The following is an 18,622-nucleotide window of genomic DNA, read 5'->3' on the forward strand; positions in this document are numbered from 1 at the left end:
GACAAGGCTGCAAGGGCTTACTTACTGCCTGCTTACCTACCTAGGTACTTTGAACCCTTCTGTGAATCCTTATCGCGATAAGGCTGCAAGTTTATCGCCAGGCGCCCACGCCACAGCCTTTCACCCTTGATCCTGCACTAAAAGCCACATGTGGCGGGCCTCTAGTTATCAAAGCTTCCCAAAACTCGTCGAGTTGCTAACATGACTACTCAGAACCGTCGAAGACGACAGCGCGTAGGGGTCCTGTCTTGCTATCTTGAACCCTTCATCATTGATAATGCGTCTACCTGTTAGAGCATTCTCAGTGGCCAAGTCAATCCCTGGTTCAAGATACGTGTCGACGACCCTTTGCCTCGTTTGCAGCAGCCGATTCCATGGTCACCGAACCGCACCTGGGCTCGGATGTCGCGAGTTCAGTCGAGCAACTCGTGATGACGTGACGCAGCTAGGAGAGAATGATGTAGCACAATCCAGGAGTCCCGGTAAATCTGGGAGTGAATCTGGTTTGAACGCGTTGAGAAGCAGGAATAAAGCAGTCAAGGATGACCTCAAAGCTGCAGGACCAAATGCAAATCGAATCATCCTAGGGCAGAGCCCTGAATTGCCCATCCGAGCTCGCTTTGCGCCATCCCCAACGGGATATTTGCACTTGGGCTCTTTGAGGACGGCTCTCTTCAATAATTTGGCTGCGAGAGCCTCGAAAGGCGGTGCCTTCATCCTACGCATCGAAGATACTGACCAGGTACGTGGCTGGTCCAGCCCAAGCTTCAGCCTGCCGTCCAGAGCTGACTGCCTCTCAGAAGCGGTTGGTAGGCGATGCGGAGGAACGGTTAATTAGAGATCTCAAATGGGCAGGTCTGTCTTGGGATGAAGGTCCTGACTGCGGCGGTGCGTTTGGGCCATACAGACAGGTGAGCGAGGGACGAATCAATGCCGCAAGATACCAGAAAGTCACAATCTGATGTTGCAAAAGTCCCAAAGACTTGATATTTACAAAAGCCACGTGAAAACCTTGCTTGACCATGAGCATGCTTACCGTTGCTTTTGCAGCTCCGAGCAGCTAGAGTTGCAGAAGCGAGAACTGCACAGAGCCGGGAAGTCTACTGCATATCCCGGCACATGTCGCTCCATTGCACCGCCCGAGTCAGAAAGACGAGCGCTTGACGGCGAGCCTCACGTGGTGCGTCTCAAGGGCGATGCTTTTGGCCGGCCCAAGTTCCGCGATGCCATCTACGGGCTGTTCCAGAAGCAGGACCCAGAAGAAGATTTTGTGTTGCTCAAGTCCGATGGATTTCCAACTTATCACCTGGCAAATGTTGTTGACGACCATTTAATGCACATCAGTCATGTTATCCGAGGCGAGGTAAGCGCCTGCTCTTCATCTCACTATGCAGAGTTGTGTCAAATGCCGTGGGCTAATCGGTGCCCAGGAATGGTTGATATCGACACCCAAGCATCTGGCGCTATACGAGGCATTTGGTTGGAAGCCGCCCACCTTCGCTCATCTCGGTCTGCTAGTCAACTCTGATGGCAGCAAACTCAGCAAGCGGACCGACAGCGCCAACCTCTCTACGTACCAGGACAAAGGTGTCTTTCCGATGGCTCTGCTGTCCTGGCTGGCAAATTTGGGCTCTTCTTTCAAAGCCAGCATCAAGCCCCCTCGAACGGTACCAGATATTGCCGATGCGGTATGTCAATGATTATTACCCGCAAACCATAATCACGCGTTAATCAAGCGGAGCAGTTGACTTTCAAATTCACACGAGGTGGCATAAGACTCAACGCTGAGAAACTAGACCACTTCAGTAGCAAATATCGCGACGCCATATTGTGGGATCCTATACCTGAGTTGTCAGAAACGGAAACTAGTCTCATCAGCGGCTTGATCACCCAGCCCATGCTGCAGGAGATCGATTCCGTCACCAAAAAAGCCGCCGCGTCGGAAATGCTGCCGCACGGATGGGACAGCCCGCCAACTCCCGTTCCTGCCATGGCCAATGAGAAGACTAGAGCTTCTTACGTTTACAACATTTTCGCGTCCAAGAAAGGAGGGTTCCTGTCAGCCGAGACACTTATACGACAGCACCCTTATCTGCTCTGGCGGGTCCCCGAGAGTGTATATAAACGTTCACTCGCGTCATACGAGCCAGATGGACGAATTTTACTAGCTCTCAGCTCTGCAGTCAACAACGAAGAGCTCTGGACCGCCCAAGGTGCAGAGGTGATGAATGCCGTTTTGACGGTGCTTGAAGGACAAGGCACAGACAATATCACACTTCACGATACGATAAGGCTCGTGGCTGCCGGTGGCCACGACGTCGTGTCTCAAAGCAGTTCCCGACTGTTTATGCTTCTCGGGAGAGATGAGTGGCAATTCCGTCTCGATACTGTAAGGAGATTACTAGAAAATGCCTGAACACGTCACGACTCTACTATCTCAACACCCCAGTGAACACCTGGGGATGGCGTTAATAACTCTTTAGCTGGGTCTGATGTACGATTAGAGGATATATACTTCTCCCCTTTCTGTATATGAACTATTGCTCTAGTACGATTGTGACACGAGTTTTCCGTATTACTCACAATGTTCTACTGAAAGATTGTGCACATATGAATGCTTGGCGTGTATTTTCAAGTCTTGCTGTATATAATGACCAAGTCTCGTTTCCTGAGTTTGAAGTCTCCAAACTTTCCCCTGCAAGATAGCCAAAAAAAAGTTCACTTCTGACTCGAGTGACGCCTGACGCCATGAGGGGGTCAAGACAATCCAAGCGAAGCTTCCGAAATCACGAGCCACCAAGTGGTATGAACACGCTACACACCCATGCAAAGAAAGCTGGCTCTCGGTTCCAGCAAGGCGCTCCGACTCTCGAGCGAGGCGGGATACTGTCTTATGAGATGCAACGAACCGAACTAGCTGCCCTTTATTGACAACTTTGTTGTTGCAAAAGGATAAGAAGGTGCGAGCGACAACGAGGATAAACCCAAAAAAATGCATTAAGCTGGTCGACTCTCGCTCGCTCATTGAGGAATGGAAGAATGGGGGTCCTTGTAGACGAAACTCATCCGAGACACAGCAAAGCAAAATCGCTATCGCAATTTATGTTGGCAATGTATACGATTCACACGAGTGATCTTTTTCGAAAACCTTAGAGAATTAAATAGTTCGTGATTATGCTGTCGATGCAATTCATCGCATGGAATGTGATTCATAACAATTCGGGGTATAAACTAAACATCGGAAATCCATATCTAGTTGGTTTGTTAGAGAGTGCAAGACGCACTAATACTGCGAAGAAGTCGTATCCAGCACGTGTGATGGGCCAAGGTGTTTGAACTAGTCGTGGCAAAGTGTTCAGAACTTACCTCCAACTTTGGAACGTCTTGTCTCTGTCTCTTAGCCAGGTTGGTTGCGCTCTGCACTGCCATTTCCAGGTCATCCTGATCTCCGATGGTGATCATTTCACCATCAGACGTATCCTCATCCTGAGTCTTGATCTTGAAGCGTCGTCTCAACCCGAATTTGTCTTTTATTCTGTCCACGAAGTCCGGAAATTCAATTGCTGTACCAATCATGATGTATCTGATGTCGCCGGCATGAACCTTGACCCGGATCTTGCGAATCCCTGGTCGACGGGAAGAAGTGCGAGAATCTGATCTCGAGCCTTGGCGTCTGCCATTTTTCGTCACTATTTCAAACTCAGGTCCGTCAAAAGAGCCATCGTCATAGTCTGATCCGTCGTCTTCGTCCATGTAACGAGGCAGCTGTCTAGAGCGGGTAGAAGGGTGTTTGTCTCCGGATATAGTTGATCCACCTCCACCGTCTTGATACAAGTCATACAGATCAACCGTGTCGAGTTTATCCTCCTCTTCGATAGGTATAGTTGGACGTCGTTGCATCGGTGGCAGATTGCCCTTAAAAAAAACCCGCGAGGCTGATGAAGCTGATGCTGACCGAGCGGTGCGGCCATCTTCGGAAGAAGGAGCTTTCTCGTACTTCCGGCCCGTGTCTTGCGTCTGAATCGTCAGTTTTGCAGGCGTCGGTCTTGAACCGTTCCGCATACTTCCTCGATTGGGTCGGTCATTTTCAGGGGGAGGAGTGGGCGGAAACACGTTCCTGCTCGTTGGAGATTCTGACTGCTGCTGTCGCAACTGAATATCCGTCTTAACCAAGTTCGTTGCGGCAAACGAAATATTGTCCGCTGGTCGGTCATCTTTGACCTCTTTCTGCACAGCCTGGACCATGTCAGACTATTGTATGGGAAACAAATATGGCGCGCGAAACTCACATTCTTGATTTCTGACCCTGTAAACCCAGTGAAGGCATTCGAGCGATCTGACGTAGCTACGAGTCTTGCTTTTCCCAGGTAGTCCTTGGCTTTCAGGTTCCGAACCTTGGCTTCATTTGGCCGGTAGACCACGCCAACTGGAATAGAAAAAACGGTATATCCCTACGACACGCATGTCAGTAATGTCGGAAATGTTTGGCGCAGGTAGTTGAAAAAGCCATACTTCCGCCTCTTCGCTTATCGCCTCATCTATAACGTTGTGGTCCTCGACAACCTTCTCCTGCGCCGCAAAAGTTAAATCCTTCATTCCGACTGCCTTTTGTTGCAGGTAAATATAGCACAAGCCTCTATTGAAGAGCACCTCGCAAGAATACAGCTTAAATAGGAGACCAAGCTGAGCATAATCAATCATGACATTGCCCCTTAAGTACAACAGCGTATCGTTGAAGCTTACGAGAGCCGCTTCGAATTCGCCAAGTAAGAAATTGGACACGCCTTGCTGGAAGTGTGCGACGGCGAGGTACTTGTCAAGTCGGGTAGCACGCTGATAACATTCAATCTGAATAATGGAGAGTCGGCGTCAGTCGGTGGCCAAGACATTCTGTATACTCTTCCAACATATATAGTATACAGCTCATTTGCAAGCAGATATGCGTGGGAAGCGTGGAACTCACAGCTCTCTCATGTTCGCCCAATGTAGCATGGATAACGCCCATATTAAAGAGAATCTTGCTCGTGTCGGCGATCTTGTCGAACGCTTCAATAGCGTCATCGAACTCATTATTGTCATAATAAGCCAAGGCTGCCACCCATGTCTCAATTTCCTATTACACCCCAACTTGATTAGCACGCAGTCCATGTCGCATCCACTAGTCAATGATACTAACCAGCTTCAAGGACATGATGGATTATTTATTCCTTTATCAGAGACACGCCAGCGGTCAATGAGAGGAATTCGCCGGTGACTAGGAAACCGAAATATATGGCGTTTGGCTCTCGGAAGTGGGATACAATGAATCCGGCTGACAAGTCGCAGGCTGATGACGGGCGCCACCGCGGGCTACGAATATGCCACGAAAAATTCGGGGCCTGAAGAGATACGTAGGAGAGGCAGGGGCGTTTACCCGGAAGTGAAGCTATTTGACTCTGTCTCGGTTGAGCCCGTCTGCGCGCCGGTTCTTCCGCCCTTTCTGAAAATCAAAGGACTGCGCAAGCGGGAGGTCGGACAAATAGAGTCGGCTCGTTGTGCTGCAAATACGGGAAGTATGGGTTTAGAATGATGACAAGTAGAAGCCCGGCTGCGGTTTCAACGATGCCAAGGCGAGACAGCGAGAGTCAGGGCCGCGAAGCTGGACAGGTCGTCGTCGACAGAGACGATGAGGCGTTTTGCTTGAACCGTGGTGCTGTCCTGGACTCGACGGATTTGGCGGCGGTATATGTAATATGGCCTTTTCCAGGTGTGATGCCTTGAAGGCTGCTGTTCCTCCCCGAGACGACACTTCGTCCTTGGGAGGCAAAATGGATGTGTTGCGGACAATGAGCCGATCGCTGGGCGAGGGTGAGAGGTTGAAGACGAGTCGGGGTTTGGGAGAGCTGCTGCCGGTTTTGGGTCCAGGCTGATGATGATGAGCGGCAGCGGGAACAGCGGAGTAAATAACCGGTCGTTAAAAGCACAGGTCGAAACGCCAAGCCCGAGGGGCTGCAGAATATTAGTGGATCCCTTTGAGTGCGCCCCACATTTTCCCAGTACTCCGTACTCAGCTGGTACCCAACTGGGAACACCGTACATTTTTTGGTCTGGAGACATGTTGAAAGAGGACTTTCAGGGTCTCTGATCCCTTTGGCTGTTGGAAGGCGCCGAATCGATAGAGAATGAGCGCCCCGGATAAAAAAAAATGTTGTAGTATATTCAGACATATAGCTCTGCAAAGAATTTGAATCAGAGCAAAAGTTCCAGGGACTCGTCTCTACTCCGTAACCACGAGGCTGTTGTTGTACTACTACTACACCTTGGGGCAACTGAGACGTAACCTTATTGCGGACCAAGTGCCATGCCAGCCCTGTATTACAGAAAAGTGGGACCGCTACAAAGATGGCACCTTCAAACAGGCAAAGGGACCTGGTGAAATTCAGTCCCAAAGTCGTGCAGCGGGAATATCCTCCAAAGGCGGCGCCGTATTCGCGTTGGGGCTGCGATGTACGGAGCAGTCCTTTGTAAATCTGGAGATGACGAGTACTTGGGTACCTATCATCCTTAAGTATCCTTTTTTTCGTGGGGCTGTGTGCCTCTTGGTTCGCAATTGGCATCTTATTGGCCCACAGTGTAGACGGCGGCGCACTTGGGCTCTGCAGTGCAGACACAGGCAGGCCGTCCTGCTCAAGTACGGACTGTCCACCACGCAACCACGAACAATCAAGATGGAATGCATCTTAGAAGTACCAATGCACACACGCGCAATGCATGAGCCGCCAGCAGGCAGCAGGGGAGGGGGTCGTGTCAACTTGGTGTTTGGTGTCTCGTGCTGCGCGGCGCCACCACTATCCTTGAAGCCAAACTTGATCCGTCCACCCTGCCTGCGTCAAGTTGTCTTCAGCCAGCGGTTGTGACCCACCGGGGCCGTGCTTCTTTCTTCACCTCGGGTCGCTGCCGCCAAGTGCCACAGGCCACAGGTAGGTCATCCAAAACGCCCTTGCACCCCCGTGCCTATCACATGCATCCGTTCCACTAAAGTACTTCGGAGTACGTAGTACGTACGTATTTCAAGAAGCTATTGTCATGTCCCCTGGGCACCGCAGCACGCAGGAACGTCAAACTCTTGAAGTGCGGTGGTGCAACCAATCCAAGAGCGAGATCTCGACTGGGATATCATGTCCTCCCAGCTAGCTGGGCATCAAACCCTTCCCGAACTTTGGGAGCAGCGTGAAGCAAAGACGACTACGGAGTAAATAAATACCCGACTGCCGTGCTGGACACCCACTAGTTACTAAGTACTTACTTACTTCTTAGATAATACAGGCCCCGTACTAAAGTTGCAGTCTTTGACGCAAAGGCACGCATACCTAATAACCCTACGGAGTAACAACTCGATGGATTACTGAGTAGTGCGTTGTGCTTTTCCACATCAGGGTTTACCTCTCCAGACTCCTGCATCGTCAAGCCCTGTTTCTCCGGCTCTCCTCTCACTTGGCTCTTTCCACCTGAGACGGGTTGCAGAGTGCAGTGCCTTGCTGTCATTGGTGGGAGCCCGGCATTGCTTGCATAACTTGGTTTATCGATCCCCTCGGCCGCACGCCACGGCGCGTACCGTTGACCTCAACAAGTGCCCTTCTTGTGTGGCACAACTCGCAGCCGGTCCGAGTAACCCACACGTGCATTACATCTGTGCTCTGTACAGTACGAGTACTCCGAGGCGAGTTGGACGGAAGTCCTCCGTGCTGGTGGGGTTTCCCGTCCGGTCAACTGGCCTTTTAACCAGTAGGAACGAGCGGCTAACCGCCAGCCTGCATCAGCCCGCCAGGACTGCACGATTCGATATATCCGAGCCATGATTCACATCAACACCGACTAGCTCAAGCCCGCGCCATCTCTGACATTCTCACAACTGTTACAACTTACCACACATTATCCTTTGAACGCTCGGAAGATATTGGATCTCACAGTGCGCTTGAAATTGTGCGTGACCAAAGTAGTATCATTCGATTGTGGTGCCACAATTCATAAAAGTGGCCCGAGACCGGCTAGGCCGGGGTTTATCTGAAACCGCCAGTCGCAATAGATGGCGGTGGCCTCTCCTGATGCCGGCTGGCACGCCAGAAATGGTTTAATATGGCGAAAGCCAAATGCTCCTGCAGCCACAACACACGCAACGTGTCGTGGGCAGTTACGGTCCCTCGACATGTGACGATGTGACGAATGTGTCTTTGTAGACAGCCTGTCGATGGACTTCCATGTTTCCGGTTTCTTGGCATGTATGTTGAGACATCATGCAGTTCAGTGTGGCACGGACCGCGTATGGAAATCTCTGGGACCGCTGTGAAACTACCGTGGTTTGTAAGCCTGACGTGACTTCTTTCGCAACAGACGGGCGGTATGCTTGCTGCATCAACCTCGTCATCACCACGCCTCAACTCGTCAATATTCCAAACCGTACAGTGATCGACCGTGAGATGTGTGTCATCTACAGCATGCCCTTCCGAACTTCATCCCTCCTTTCCTCCCATAGTGTCTTTCCAGTACAGGAGCATACCGTCTTGTCGTTATCCCATACACCCGCGCTTCGGGCGATGACTCCAACCACAGTGTTGTCATCATTTTCGAGAGGCCCAGCAGTCTCATCTTGTCGCGTTAGAACCATGGCATGGCCAATCACCTGCCAAATCCGAAACGGATGGTCAACAAAGGCAGCACCTCGTCCATTTTGACCAACATCAATCTCGCCCAAGACACCACTGCCTCCAGATTGGCCTCCCGACCAGACAGGTCCTGTCGACTCGACACCATCTTTGATATCCCCATATTGGCGTATCGTGGCACGATACGTCCCTGGCGCGAGCCCTCGGACGGTAAGGTCAACAAGAGTGCTTCCAGAACTGACCTGCACCATCCTCGCCAATCCTCTCACTCCTCGGTCTCCATCAGAACTCTCCTTCTGCGACTTCCCTGTGAATGTTTCAAGGATGCTAACGGCAGCACCTGGTTTCGACCAGTCAGTACGAGAAAGCTCCTGTCCAGAACCAAAAAAGAGGTTCAGGTGAAAGGGATGAAGAGACTTCCGCGGAAATGTCGTGATAGACTGTGCGACGACACCCTCGGGTTTAAGACCACGTACTGTCAGATGCGCCGGATCCGCGAAGGATCGCATCTCTCCCTGTTGCCTGAACTGCTTCAACAATGGCCGATGGTGCGGCTGGGATCCGTGATGAATATTAGCACACATCAACCCGACGTGGATGCGCTAACAAAAAGGACTAACCAAAGCCTTCGACGGATATTAATTGATCCTCTAAATTTGCTTCGACCTTGCTCACACCTCCGAGTTTGTGAATTGAGTCTGAAACTGCCTTGACACAGCCATTACAAGACAATGGTACCGCGAATACGGTCTGTTGTGCCACATGTTTCATCAGCGTCCACTTGTTTCACAAGTCGGCTTCCGGATGTTTTCATGGAAAAAAAGAAAATCAAAGGAAGAAAAAGAAACAAAAGAGGGCGAAGAGAAAGAAGAGACGGAGACGGAACAAGGACAGCAACATGCGGGAGTCTCCCTTGGTGATTGCATGGGCTCATACCCGAAATGAGTGGTCTACCGCCATTTTGACGGTGCCAGCTTTTTTTTTTGGCTCGTATTAGCTCTCTCATACTAAAATGCGCGAGGCGTTGGAGGGATCGAACTTTGGGATCTTGCTTTATTTCCAGAGTTATGGCGATAGAATAAATGCCCTGCCAACAGGCCCAGAGATGCAGATAGTACGACACGAGTCGTTGTGCCTGGTATGGGCATTCTAGTTTGATTTTACCTGAGTAGTTGATTTGAAATCCGTCTTCTTTAGCAATTGTCCTGGCTCACACTGAAGCCGAGCGGCAATGGGCCCCTGTCAGGTGACCTCCGGTGATGCTGAGTAAGCGACGACTCAACCAAATGCCAAACTTTCATTGCGAGGTTTGGTCTGGGCCTTCATCAGGGCGTGCCAGCACGATTGAGCGTTTGCGAGAAGCGCAACTGTCGTTTGAGGCCTCTCTTTGAACAGCGCTTGTGCGCTTTCTTGATTTACAATGTCTCAGACGCTTGGGTTGGTAAGTTTGCGCCCTTAGCTGCCAGTTACGTTCAGGGCATCGTCTTTGGCAGCTCGTCCTGACTGAATTCGCCATTTTCCAGACTCGACTTGCCTATTCACGAGTGTGGCATCAAATTTCCGCCTCCAAGCCCCACGAGACCCTTACAACCCAGCCCAACGTCACACCGCCATCTTTGGGCCGGTTAGCATCTCGAATCGCCGTGCTGCTCATGGGCAAGCACAAGCCGATCTGGGACCCTTCGACGGACTGCGGAGACTATGTCGTCGTGACGAATTGCGCGGCGCTGCACACTACCGGCCGGAAGATGTGGAGGAAAACATACTACAGACACACCACGCGACCGGGAAGCTTGAAAGAGCTCACGATGGACGCGCTCATGGAGAAGCACGGAGGTAGCGAGGTTTTGCGAAAGGCTGTACGGGGGATGCTGCCGAAAAACAGGCTACGAGACAAGAGGCTTGCGCGATTGAAGGCTTTCGAGGGCGACGCCCATCCGTACAAGGACAACTTGGTGCGGTTCGGAGGCGTTGTGGTTGGCAGCGAAGGTTGGCAGGAAGCAGTGGAGAGGATCAGAGAGTCTGACAAGAAGCGGTTATGAGCAAGCAGATATTGGGGTTCTGGGTGTCAGTTGGATGGGCGGAGCTGGAGATCCTGTAACACTTGTACTATACGGAAGACGTCTCACGAGCCACCTGGCATAATATAAATTCCTGGCCATGTCTTTTCAGGAAGCGGTGCATGACCCGTTGACAGTGATATGTATACGTGTTTATATGTGTGTGTGTGTGTGTCTGTATGCTTGTGCTTGTGCTTGTGCTGCGCTTGTGCGTGTTGTGTTGTGTACCTTGCGGCGAAAAACCTCCCATGTGAAAATAAACACATACCATTACCCCTATGCCGAAGCCATGAATCCATCAGACTACTCCAGGACCCGCGAGCAAAGCATCGCTTCCTAACTGAAGAAAGAAACAACGCCAACTTGTACTCGACAACATTCGTATCGATCGATATTGCGTTTGTTAGTTTGCATGTGTGTAGCGTTTGCTCCAGACCAGTAACGAGTGCCAAAAGGCCTGGTGAATGTGCAGAAATGAGTATCCTGATATTGTCATCTATTGCGACGCGCAAGCTTCAACATTGCGACTCGGCATCTTATCATTTCGCATCTTGCGCCGCCTTACCTAGCGCCGCCTTACCTAGCGCCGCCATCACTTCTGCTATTCAAGATCGAGATACCTCACACTTGATGAGACCATTAGGGCAAGTCTGAGGAACATAAACCTCGGCGTCCTTGCCCGTGTTTTGCAGACCATTATGCCAGCTCAGGTCTGCCAAAAGCCGCCAGTCAGTCTTCCAAAATGGCAGTGTTCTTGGAAACTCTCGAAGACGAAATCAGAGGGAGATGGCTTATACGCACCAAGTTCAAAGTTGTGCTTGTTGGGCAGCGAGTAGGCAATCGTCTCAGTTTCCGGCACCGCATCCAAGATGTGCTCGCACATTTTGTACATTGTGTTCTGGACACTGGCGCTGTTATCCTCAGCAAAGAGCTTGAGGGTAATGTTCCTAGCATCGTCCCAAGCCTTGTCAAACTTGGGCGCGCTCTCCTCTACGGCCTTGAGGTCGGCAAACTTGGACCACCTCCAGCTGGCGTCGACATCGGTGGACAGAAGACGGTCCCACGTCTCGGGGAGAGTGGTGTACTCGTCGCGAACGAAGCCGTGGAAGGCAGAGCCCGTGGTCTTGAGGACGCTCAGGCCAACAATGGAGCTGGTGATGACGATGCCGTCCTCGCGGCTCACCTGGACCTCGACGTTGCGAGTCTCGCCCGCATCCTTGACGAAGCTATGAGGGTGCGGCTTTCCTTCAACGTCCATGCGAATCCATCGATGGGTGATGACCTTGACGTAGGCGGTGTGGATATGGCTGTACTTTTGAATGAAGTGGCTGCCCAGGATAGAAGCATACAGCTCCGGGGGGTTGACGGGATGCTGCTTGGCAATGATGAAGGTGGTGTTCTTGATGGAGTCGGTTGCGACTACGACGCCGTTATTGGCTTGAGTGTATGAGGTCTCAATGTCACCCTCGAGCAGACAACAGACGGTCATCTCGGTGACGGTCTGAAGACCAGTGGTGTGGTCGCGAGTGACCTTGAGGACGCGGACATTATCCTTTCCATAACGGGCGGCAGAGACGTACGGCATCCTGGGCTTGGTTCTGACTGGGAGGAGGATTTCCGGTCCCATTGATGGCAATTGTCGACGAGGCGGGGAAGAGAGGGGAGGCGCAAGCAGGCAGACAGGCAGGACCTCGGACCAAGCACAAGAGACTCGGTGATTGAAGTTGTTCAAATTCAAAGCCCAAGAGCTCAAAGGCGGAAAAACGGAAATTCTATGCTGTGTAAAGCAGATGGTTATCTCGGCAGGCGGTAAACGAGTCAAGACCAAAAACTCCAAGGCTTGGGATTCTGGGAGAGACTACGGAGTACGTGCTGCCCTGTGGTGCTTTAAATATGCCAAGAGTGGCAGGCGGCCGAAGCCACGTCTAGTCTGATGGCTGGAAACAAACATTAGCCGTTCTAGTCTTGCAGTACACAGGTTAATCAAATGGCATCATTTGATGATTGTGGTCGCGGTGGCTGCCGGAACCCGCCGAACCCCAGGGATGCGCGGCGCTGAGATCCACGCAGCCTCGCGATCGAAGCCACGGCGGCTCTGACCACATAACATCCAAGGACCTGCGAGTACCTGCTTGGATGGTTGCGAGGCTGGGAAACGGCACTGAAGTGGGCGCTCTACATGTTCCCTAGGGAGGCGTACTAGTGAAGTAACTTGACAAAAACCAAACCAGACTCAACCAGGCTGATGCTGCCCCGGTGCCCGTGCCGGCCAACGTTGAACGAATATTGAGCGGCCCCTCAGGCCACCCATAGTACGATACTGCTGTGTACTTGGTACCAGACATGATATCCCCAAGAGTCTGGCGGCCTCTTTCCCACCCTTGCTTGCTGCCGTAGGATTGATTCACTTGAACCGGAGTCTGGGGAAGGAGAACAAGATTGAACATCGATTCCTCCACGTCCGCGCCGGACCCACACACCAGGCGCGCCAGGCACTGGGTGGTCACATCTCTGCCCCCGCCCAGTGCCCACTCGTCTCAAGTGTCTCCCCCTAAGCTGGAGCGCTCCGACCAAAAGCAATTGGCGCATCCTCCCCGGGTTGGTTACCAAGGTGCTGAGTACGTACCTGATCTAGCATCCGGTTCCCGGGTCCAGACGTTGATGCCGCGCAAGACTTCCTCACAGCCATCGGTTTCGACAATCAGCCATGACAAGCGATTATCGAATCGCAAGTCTCTGAACCCCGCAAGCAAAACTGCTCCCATAAGACGTCGGCCGATGCTACCACGGCCGCAGCTCTTCTGAAGACCAGGACGGTGCCGAAGACGCCGCCCAGGAGCCTTCAACCAAAACCCCGACTTCAAAACCGAGCCCAGCTCCCCATCCGCCATTCAATGTGCAAGGTGGCGACAGCTTCTCCCATCCATTGTAGCACTGTACACGGGCTAGATCTGCATTGACGGCTCGAACTCGGGACTGCACCTACTGATTGAGTGTTGTATGGGACCTCAATACCGTCGACTTGTCCCAACCGGTATACGTCACCTTCACCTCGCACCTAGTAGCCTTTGCCTACGCAAAGACAACCCTATTCAGAACCTCGAGCACCAAATGCCGGAGCATTCATAAACACAATATTACAGCACACGAGCCCAAACTGTCGCAAATAATCGCGTTATCCGCTTTCGGTTCGAATTCGAATGCACAGAAACCGAATACAGGGCTCGGCCCAGGTCGGCGGGAAGACCACCACCAGTCCACACTCTGCCCTTGTCTAAACCCATCGTCGGGGCAACTCAAGCATGCCGGGTCAACCCTCCTCCCAGAATAATGCACCCAGTCAATACAATCCAACCTCCTCGCAGGCAGGAACCGGCCGGACAAGCATAGATCGCGATGGCAGCGGACTACAGCTCCCGAACGGCATCCCGAGTCGGAATTTAGCCGCCTCGGCCATTTCATTTGCTCCTCGTGGTAGCAGTCTCAACCCTACCATTGGTCCCGGTAGTTTCAGCTCTGAGCTCCGTAGCCAAATTATGTCGAGCCGCGCAGGCAGCCGGATGGATGCGGGATCAATGTACACTGGCAGCATCATGGACAAGGTCGAGGAAGACGGTACCGAAGCGGCTCTGCAACAAGCACTGTCGAATCTCCGGGACAAGCTGAATCGAGAAATGAAGATCAAGGAAGGAAGCGAAAACATGCTCGAGGCGCTCAATAGTAAAAAAGCCAAGCAGACCAAGGAACAGCGTCAACGAGTCGAAGCTGAGTTGAGTGCGAGCAATTTGAGGATCAAGGAGCTACGTCAAAAGATCTCCGAGGCCCAACGTACAAGAGCGCCTCCGCCATCCACGCCAACCAGAAACAGAGCGCAGGAGCCTGTATTTCCGTCAAACGGCCCTCGATCACCTCCCAGTCTTGCCCGGTCCGCTGCCGGATCAGACCTCGACGATGCTGCTGAGAGTCCGACTTTTGCGCTTGCTGAGCTTCTTCAGGCACTGGAGGTGGAAGGCATGACACCAGAATACTATGTGAGCAGAGCAAACCACCTTGTTGATCTATTCAAGCGCCACCCCGCGCTGAAATATGATTTGGTGTGGTCCATCTTCGGCTTGCGCATGCAAATGATGCTTCTGAGCGAAAGTCGAGAAGTTGTGGCCGTCGGTTATCGTGTGGCAAGATATGCCATTTCAGACTCTGCGTCCATCAAGAAGATTCGGAGTTTTAACACGGATTATCTGGTCGTACGGTATGGTTTCCCCGTTCCTTTTGGTCCAAGTCGCAAGGTTCAGCTCATACTAAATGGACTTCTCATTAGTTCTCTGAGTAACTATCGCAAGGCCGACGTGGAAAGAGAACAAGCCCTCAAATTCGTCCGCGCATTTTTGGACGTAAAGTATGGAATTCAAGAAGTGTCCAGAGCCATTGTTCGGACAATTGTCGCTGTGGCGGAGCAAGGTGAGGATAGACGCCCGGGGATACACGCCACAGACCAAAGCATGGACCGATTGCGGCCTATATGTATCGAGACTCTTGCGGAGATCTTGGTTCGAGATCCGGCTCTATTGATAGCGTCCGGGGGCTTGGGTACGCTCTCAGAAGCTTTGGCTGAGGGTACCTACAAGTCTCCGGAGAGCTTGACCTCGGCCTTTCTGTTCCTCTTGGACTCTCCGCAGAGGCGCAAATACATCAATCCGGGCTATAGTCTGGATGTTGTTTTCACCGCCTTTACAGACCTGCTTGCCGGGGCCGATGTCATCTTGAAACAGAATTCCAGAGCCATTTCTGTAGCTTTGAGATCATGGTCCGGACTCATGACTTTAAGCATGTATGACTTTCGGCCGATTCGCTCACTTATTGCCAGCATACTCTTCCCCAGCCAGAGTATCCGAGAAACCGTCCTCGACCTTCTTTTCTCTTTGCTTCGCATCAAACCTCCAGCGTGGGCAGCTACCTTTTTGGCCGGAAGGCGTCTCACGACGTATGGCCGCGTCGCCAACATGAGGTCTGCTGTGAGGAGACGGAGTGGAACATTGGATTTGGAAGAAGATACTGGCGAGCAAAGTTTTGTTGACCACTACACAGCTCTGCTTCTCGCAGTCTTCATCAAGGCTGGACTACTACAGAGTTTGCTGCAGATGGCGCAGACCGAAGAAGATCCAATGCTCAAACGAAAATCGACCTTGCTCATCGGGGAAGTTCTAAAGCTTTCTAGCCGACTTCTACCACCCTCGTGGAGTGCCGACTTGCAGCTGCTACCCGAGCTATTCGCCGCAGCCGCTGAGTTTAGCAATAATGATCGTTTCAACGCATCCGGAATCGTCTATCAAATTAGCAGTGTTAGTCGAACACTGTATAGGAGCGCGCCGTCGGAATCAATGGCCGGGGGCCTCCCATCCAGCGACAGCATGCAGAATTTGGTGCGCTATGATGAACAGCCGAGGTCGAGCAACGCTGCTGTGGCGCTGGACGATGCTACATTTCGTCAACTGCTCATCGATTCCAGCGTGCTCAACAGCTCCAATTACATGAAGTGGAACTGGGAGATTATTCTGAAAATCATTGATGGTCCTCTTCAAACTGGGAAGCGCCTAGACGAAGCAGTCAAGGCCTCCAAGTTTATGAAGAGACTAATGAGCTTTTATCGACCGTTTAAGTACAAGTTTGCGGAGGTGAAAAACACAAGGGGAACACAGAAATACGTTAGGGCTGGCTGCGCCTTGATACACTCGCTTCTCCAATCACTCGAAGGGATCAGGTTCCTAGCCGACAGCAAGTTGCTGAGGCAAATTGCCGAGTGTCTAGCTCAATGTGACCCGGTGAGTTGAGTTCAACATTCGCTGGCGCTTGCACTCTTTTTGTTTCTAACTTCTCTTCAGACAAGCGGGCTCACTGCTCAGTTCCCCATGTTTTCTAGGGATCGGCTTACAGACACTCTTTGTGGAGGTTACTTTGCCATGCTTGGTGTTCTGAGCAGTGAGCCGAAAGGCCTTCTTCTGCTCGAGAGGTGGCGAATGTTCAACATGATGTATCACATCGTGGACTTTAAGCAGCGCCCGGACCTCATCAAGTTACTTCTTTCCAACTTTGATTACAGCTTGCAAGGTCATCCTCGTATATTACTTTCCAAGGCGCTCACCGCCGGAACCAAAGACATTCGGATTCATGCCACAAACGCCCTGCGCAAATGCACCATCGGCCCTGTGGCCAATATTAGTGACGACAATGAAATCAGCGACTCGAAATGGGCAATTCGTCTTCTAGTAACGCAGCTCTACGACCCAGAGATTGAAGTATGTTCAACCGCAGTAAAGATACTAGAAAGTGCTTGCAACAAGAAGGTATACCTGGAGTACATAGTTCAATGTCGCCCAGCTCTGGATCACCTGGGAGAAATTGGCGCGCCTCTTCTCCTACGCTTCCTGTCAACGTCTATTGGATACCATTACTTGGACGGATTGGACTACATCAGCAACGAAATGGACGACTGGTTCTTGGGACGAAATGATTCATATGTCGCCGTCATCGAGGCGGGCCTAGCTCGGGCATTTTTGGCTGATCCGGATGACAATAGTCATCGCTTGAGCCTCTTTGATGAGTCGGATCCAGAGACTGAATTTCACGACAGTCATGTCCCGCCACATTTCTACAGAGAATTGACCAGAACGCAGGAGGGCTGCAAACTTTTGCGCGACAAGGGCCACTTTGAGGAATTTGTTACGACGATACGCGAGCACAGTATGCAAACAGAGGACACTGAGCTGATTACAAAAGTCAAGGGTTGCCTCTGGGCTGTTGGCAATGTAGGGTCAATGGAGCTTGGCGCGCCGTTCCTGGAATGTAGTGATGTGGTTGAGCAAATCGTCAAGATCGCCGAAAGACATGAAGTGATGAGTCTTCGAGGGACCGCATTTTTCGTGCTGGGGTTGATTTCTCGATCCACGCATGGGCTAGAGATTCTTTCAGAACAGGGTTGGGATGCCAACACAACGTCAATGGGCACTTCACTCGGTCTTTGCATACCAAACGACCTGTCCAAGCTCTTTTCCGTTGTGCCGTGGCCACACGTCAACGCGGCATCAATAAGTATTCCCGATACGCAACGGACTATTCAAACACAGCCCCCGATCCAGAAAGCCCGCCCACCTCTGCAACTCTCTGAATTGCCCCCTTTGTTGAGTGAAGACGACGTTAACGGCCGGATCCTGGAACTGATTGTCGACCTCGGCAACGTGGTGCTCTACAAGAAGGCGCTTATGGAGCTGCAGAAGTTGAAGCAGAGAAAGCCAAATGCTTTCCGAAGTAGGGAATTTTTCAAAAAGGTCATGGGCTTACTGGAATGGAATCACTACAGGCTCGGTATCCGTAGGTTGGTAATCGACCTTTTCGAGAAGAACGTCATGCGGCAAATCGTCTTTGGCGACGATGACACGGAAAGCAGCGCGTCCAGCAGTGGACAAGGGACATGCGATAACGGCGAGGGCAGCTCAGGCGATGATCGCACAGAGCGTCAGAGAAGCATCAGCCAGCCTGCAGAGATGCCATCTGACTTGATGCCAGAACCACTGCGGGTATGAAAATGAAAAAGGAACGAAGAGAGCTGCAATACGTATCGCTAGCCTGTTGGGTGATGCAGCCGGCTTCACACCATTGCTGGGGAGTCTTCTGTACAGGGATTTCTGGAGCCAAAGAAACAGGCTTCTTGTGCATGGAATTTCGTCTCCTCCTTTGGCAGCAATCCTCCTTGGGGAGCAAAATTGGGGTGCAGTACAGATGCCAAGTGAGGCGTGGCAGGGCCCTCATGGATATCACAATGGCAATTCGCAATTTACTTATACTTGGAAATGGGACAGCATACAGTCAGCTTAAGGAAAGGAGAAGGGAGGGGGGAGGTCTGAAATGTGTTTTCAGCGTGGAGTA

General features: G+C 51.7%; 6 protein-coding genes across 6 annotated transcripts; 3 read left to right on the plus strand and 3 right to left on the minus strand.

The window, feature by feature from the left end:
* Positions 1-277: 277 nt before the first annotated feature.
* On the plus strand, positions 278-2,504 carry MAM_00161 (glutamyl-tRNA synthetase; the record flags this gene model as incomplete). The annotated part of the gene is made up of 6 exons (XM_040818961.1): positions 278-742; positions 801-911; positions 974-1,363; positions 1,431-1,688; positions 1,745-2,389; positions 2,484-2,504. The coding sequence occupies 6 exons, from the start codon at positions 278-280 to the stop codon at positions 2,502-2,504; spliced, it is 1,890 nt and encodes a 629-aa protein (XP_040682225.1).
* Positions 2,505-3,231: 727 nt separating this feature from the next.
* Positions 3,232-5,191, minus strand: MAM_00162 (NADPH oxidase regulator NoxR; the record flags this gene model as incomplete). The annotated part of the gene is made up of 6 exons (XM_040818962.1): positions 3,232-3,252; positions 3,367-4,236; positions 4,290-4,451; positions 4,513-4,848; positions 4,964-5,113; positions 5,177-5,191. 6 exons carry the CDS (start codon positions 5,189-5,191, stop codon positions 3,232-3,234), a joined length of 1,554 nt encoding a protein of 517 aa, XP_040682226.1.
* Positions 5,192-8,467: 3,276 nt separating this feature from the next.
* MAM_00163 (Superoxide dismutase copper chaperone) lies at positions 8,468-9,602 on the minus strand (the record flags this gene model as incomplete). Its single annotated transcript, XM_040818963.1, has 4 exons — positions 8,468-8,982; positions 9,119-9,196; positions 9,263-9,392; positions 9,579-9,602. 4 exons carry the CDS (start codon positions 9,600-9,602, stop codon positions 8,468-8,470), a joined length of 747 nt encoding a protein of 248 aa, XP_040682227.1.
* A 460-nt stretch (positions 9,603-10,062) lies between these two features.
* On the plus strand, positions 10,063-10,684 carry MAM_00164 (ribosomal protein L13; the record flags this gene model as incomplete). Its single annotated transcript, XM_040818964.1, has 2 exons — positions 10,063-10,083; positions 10,166-10,684. The coding sequence occupies 2 exons, from the start codon at positions 10,063-10,065 to the stop codon at positions 10,682-10,684; spliced, it is 540 nt and encodes a 179-aa protein (XP_040682228.1).
* Positions 10,685-11,307: 623 nt separating this feature from the next.
* On the minus strand, positions 11,308-12,329 carry MAM_00165 (uricase; the record flags this gene model as incomplete). Its single annotated transcript, XM_040818965.1, has 2 exons — positions 11,308-11,414; positions 11,504-12,329. 2 exons carry the CDS (start codon positions 12,327-12,329, stop codon positions 11,308-11,310), a joined length of 933 nt encoding a protein of 310 aa, XP_040682229.1.
* Positions 12,330-14,238: 1,909 nt separating this feature from the next.
* Positions 14,239-18,279, plus strand: MAM_00166 (cytosolic regulator Pianissimo; the record flags this gene model as incomplete). Its single annotated transcript, XM_040818966.1, has 2 exons — positions 14,239-16,521; positions 16,582-18,279. The coding sequence occupies 2 exons, from the start codon at positions 14,239-14,241 to the stop codon at positions 18,277-18,279; spliced, it is 3,981 nt and encodes a 1,326-aa protein (XP_040682230.1).
* Between the last annotated feature and the right edge of the window lie 343 nt (positions 18,280-18,622).

This window comes from Metarhizium album (assembly GCF_000804445.1).
Source record: "Metarhizium album ARSEF 1941 chromosome Unknown scaffold_1, whole genome shotgun sequence".
NCBI lineage: Eukaryota > Fungi > Ascomycota > Sordariomycetes > Hypocreales > Clavicipitaceae > Metarhizium > Metarhizium album.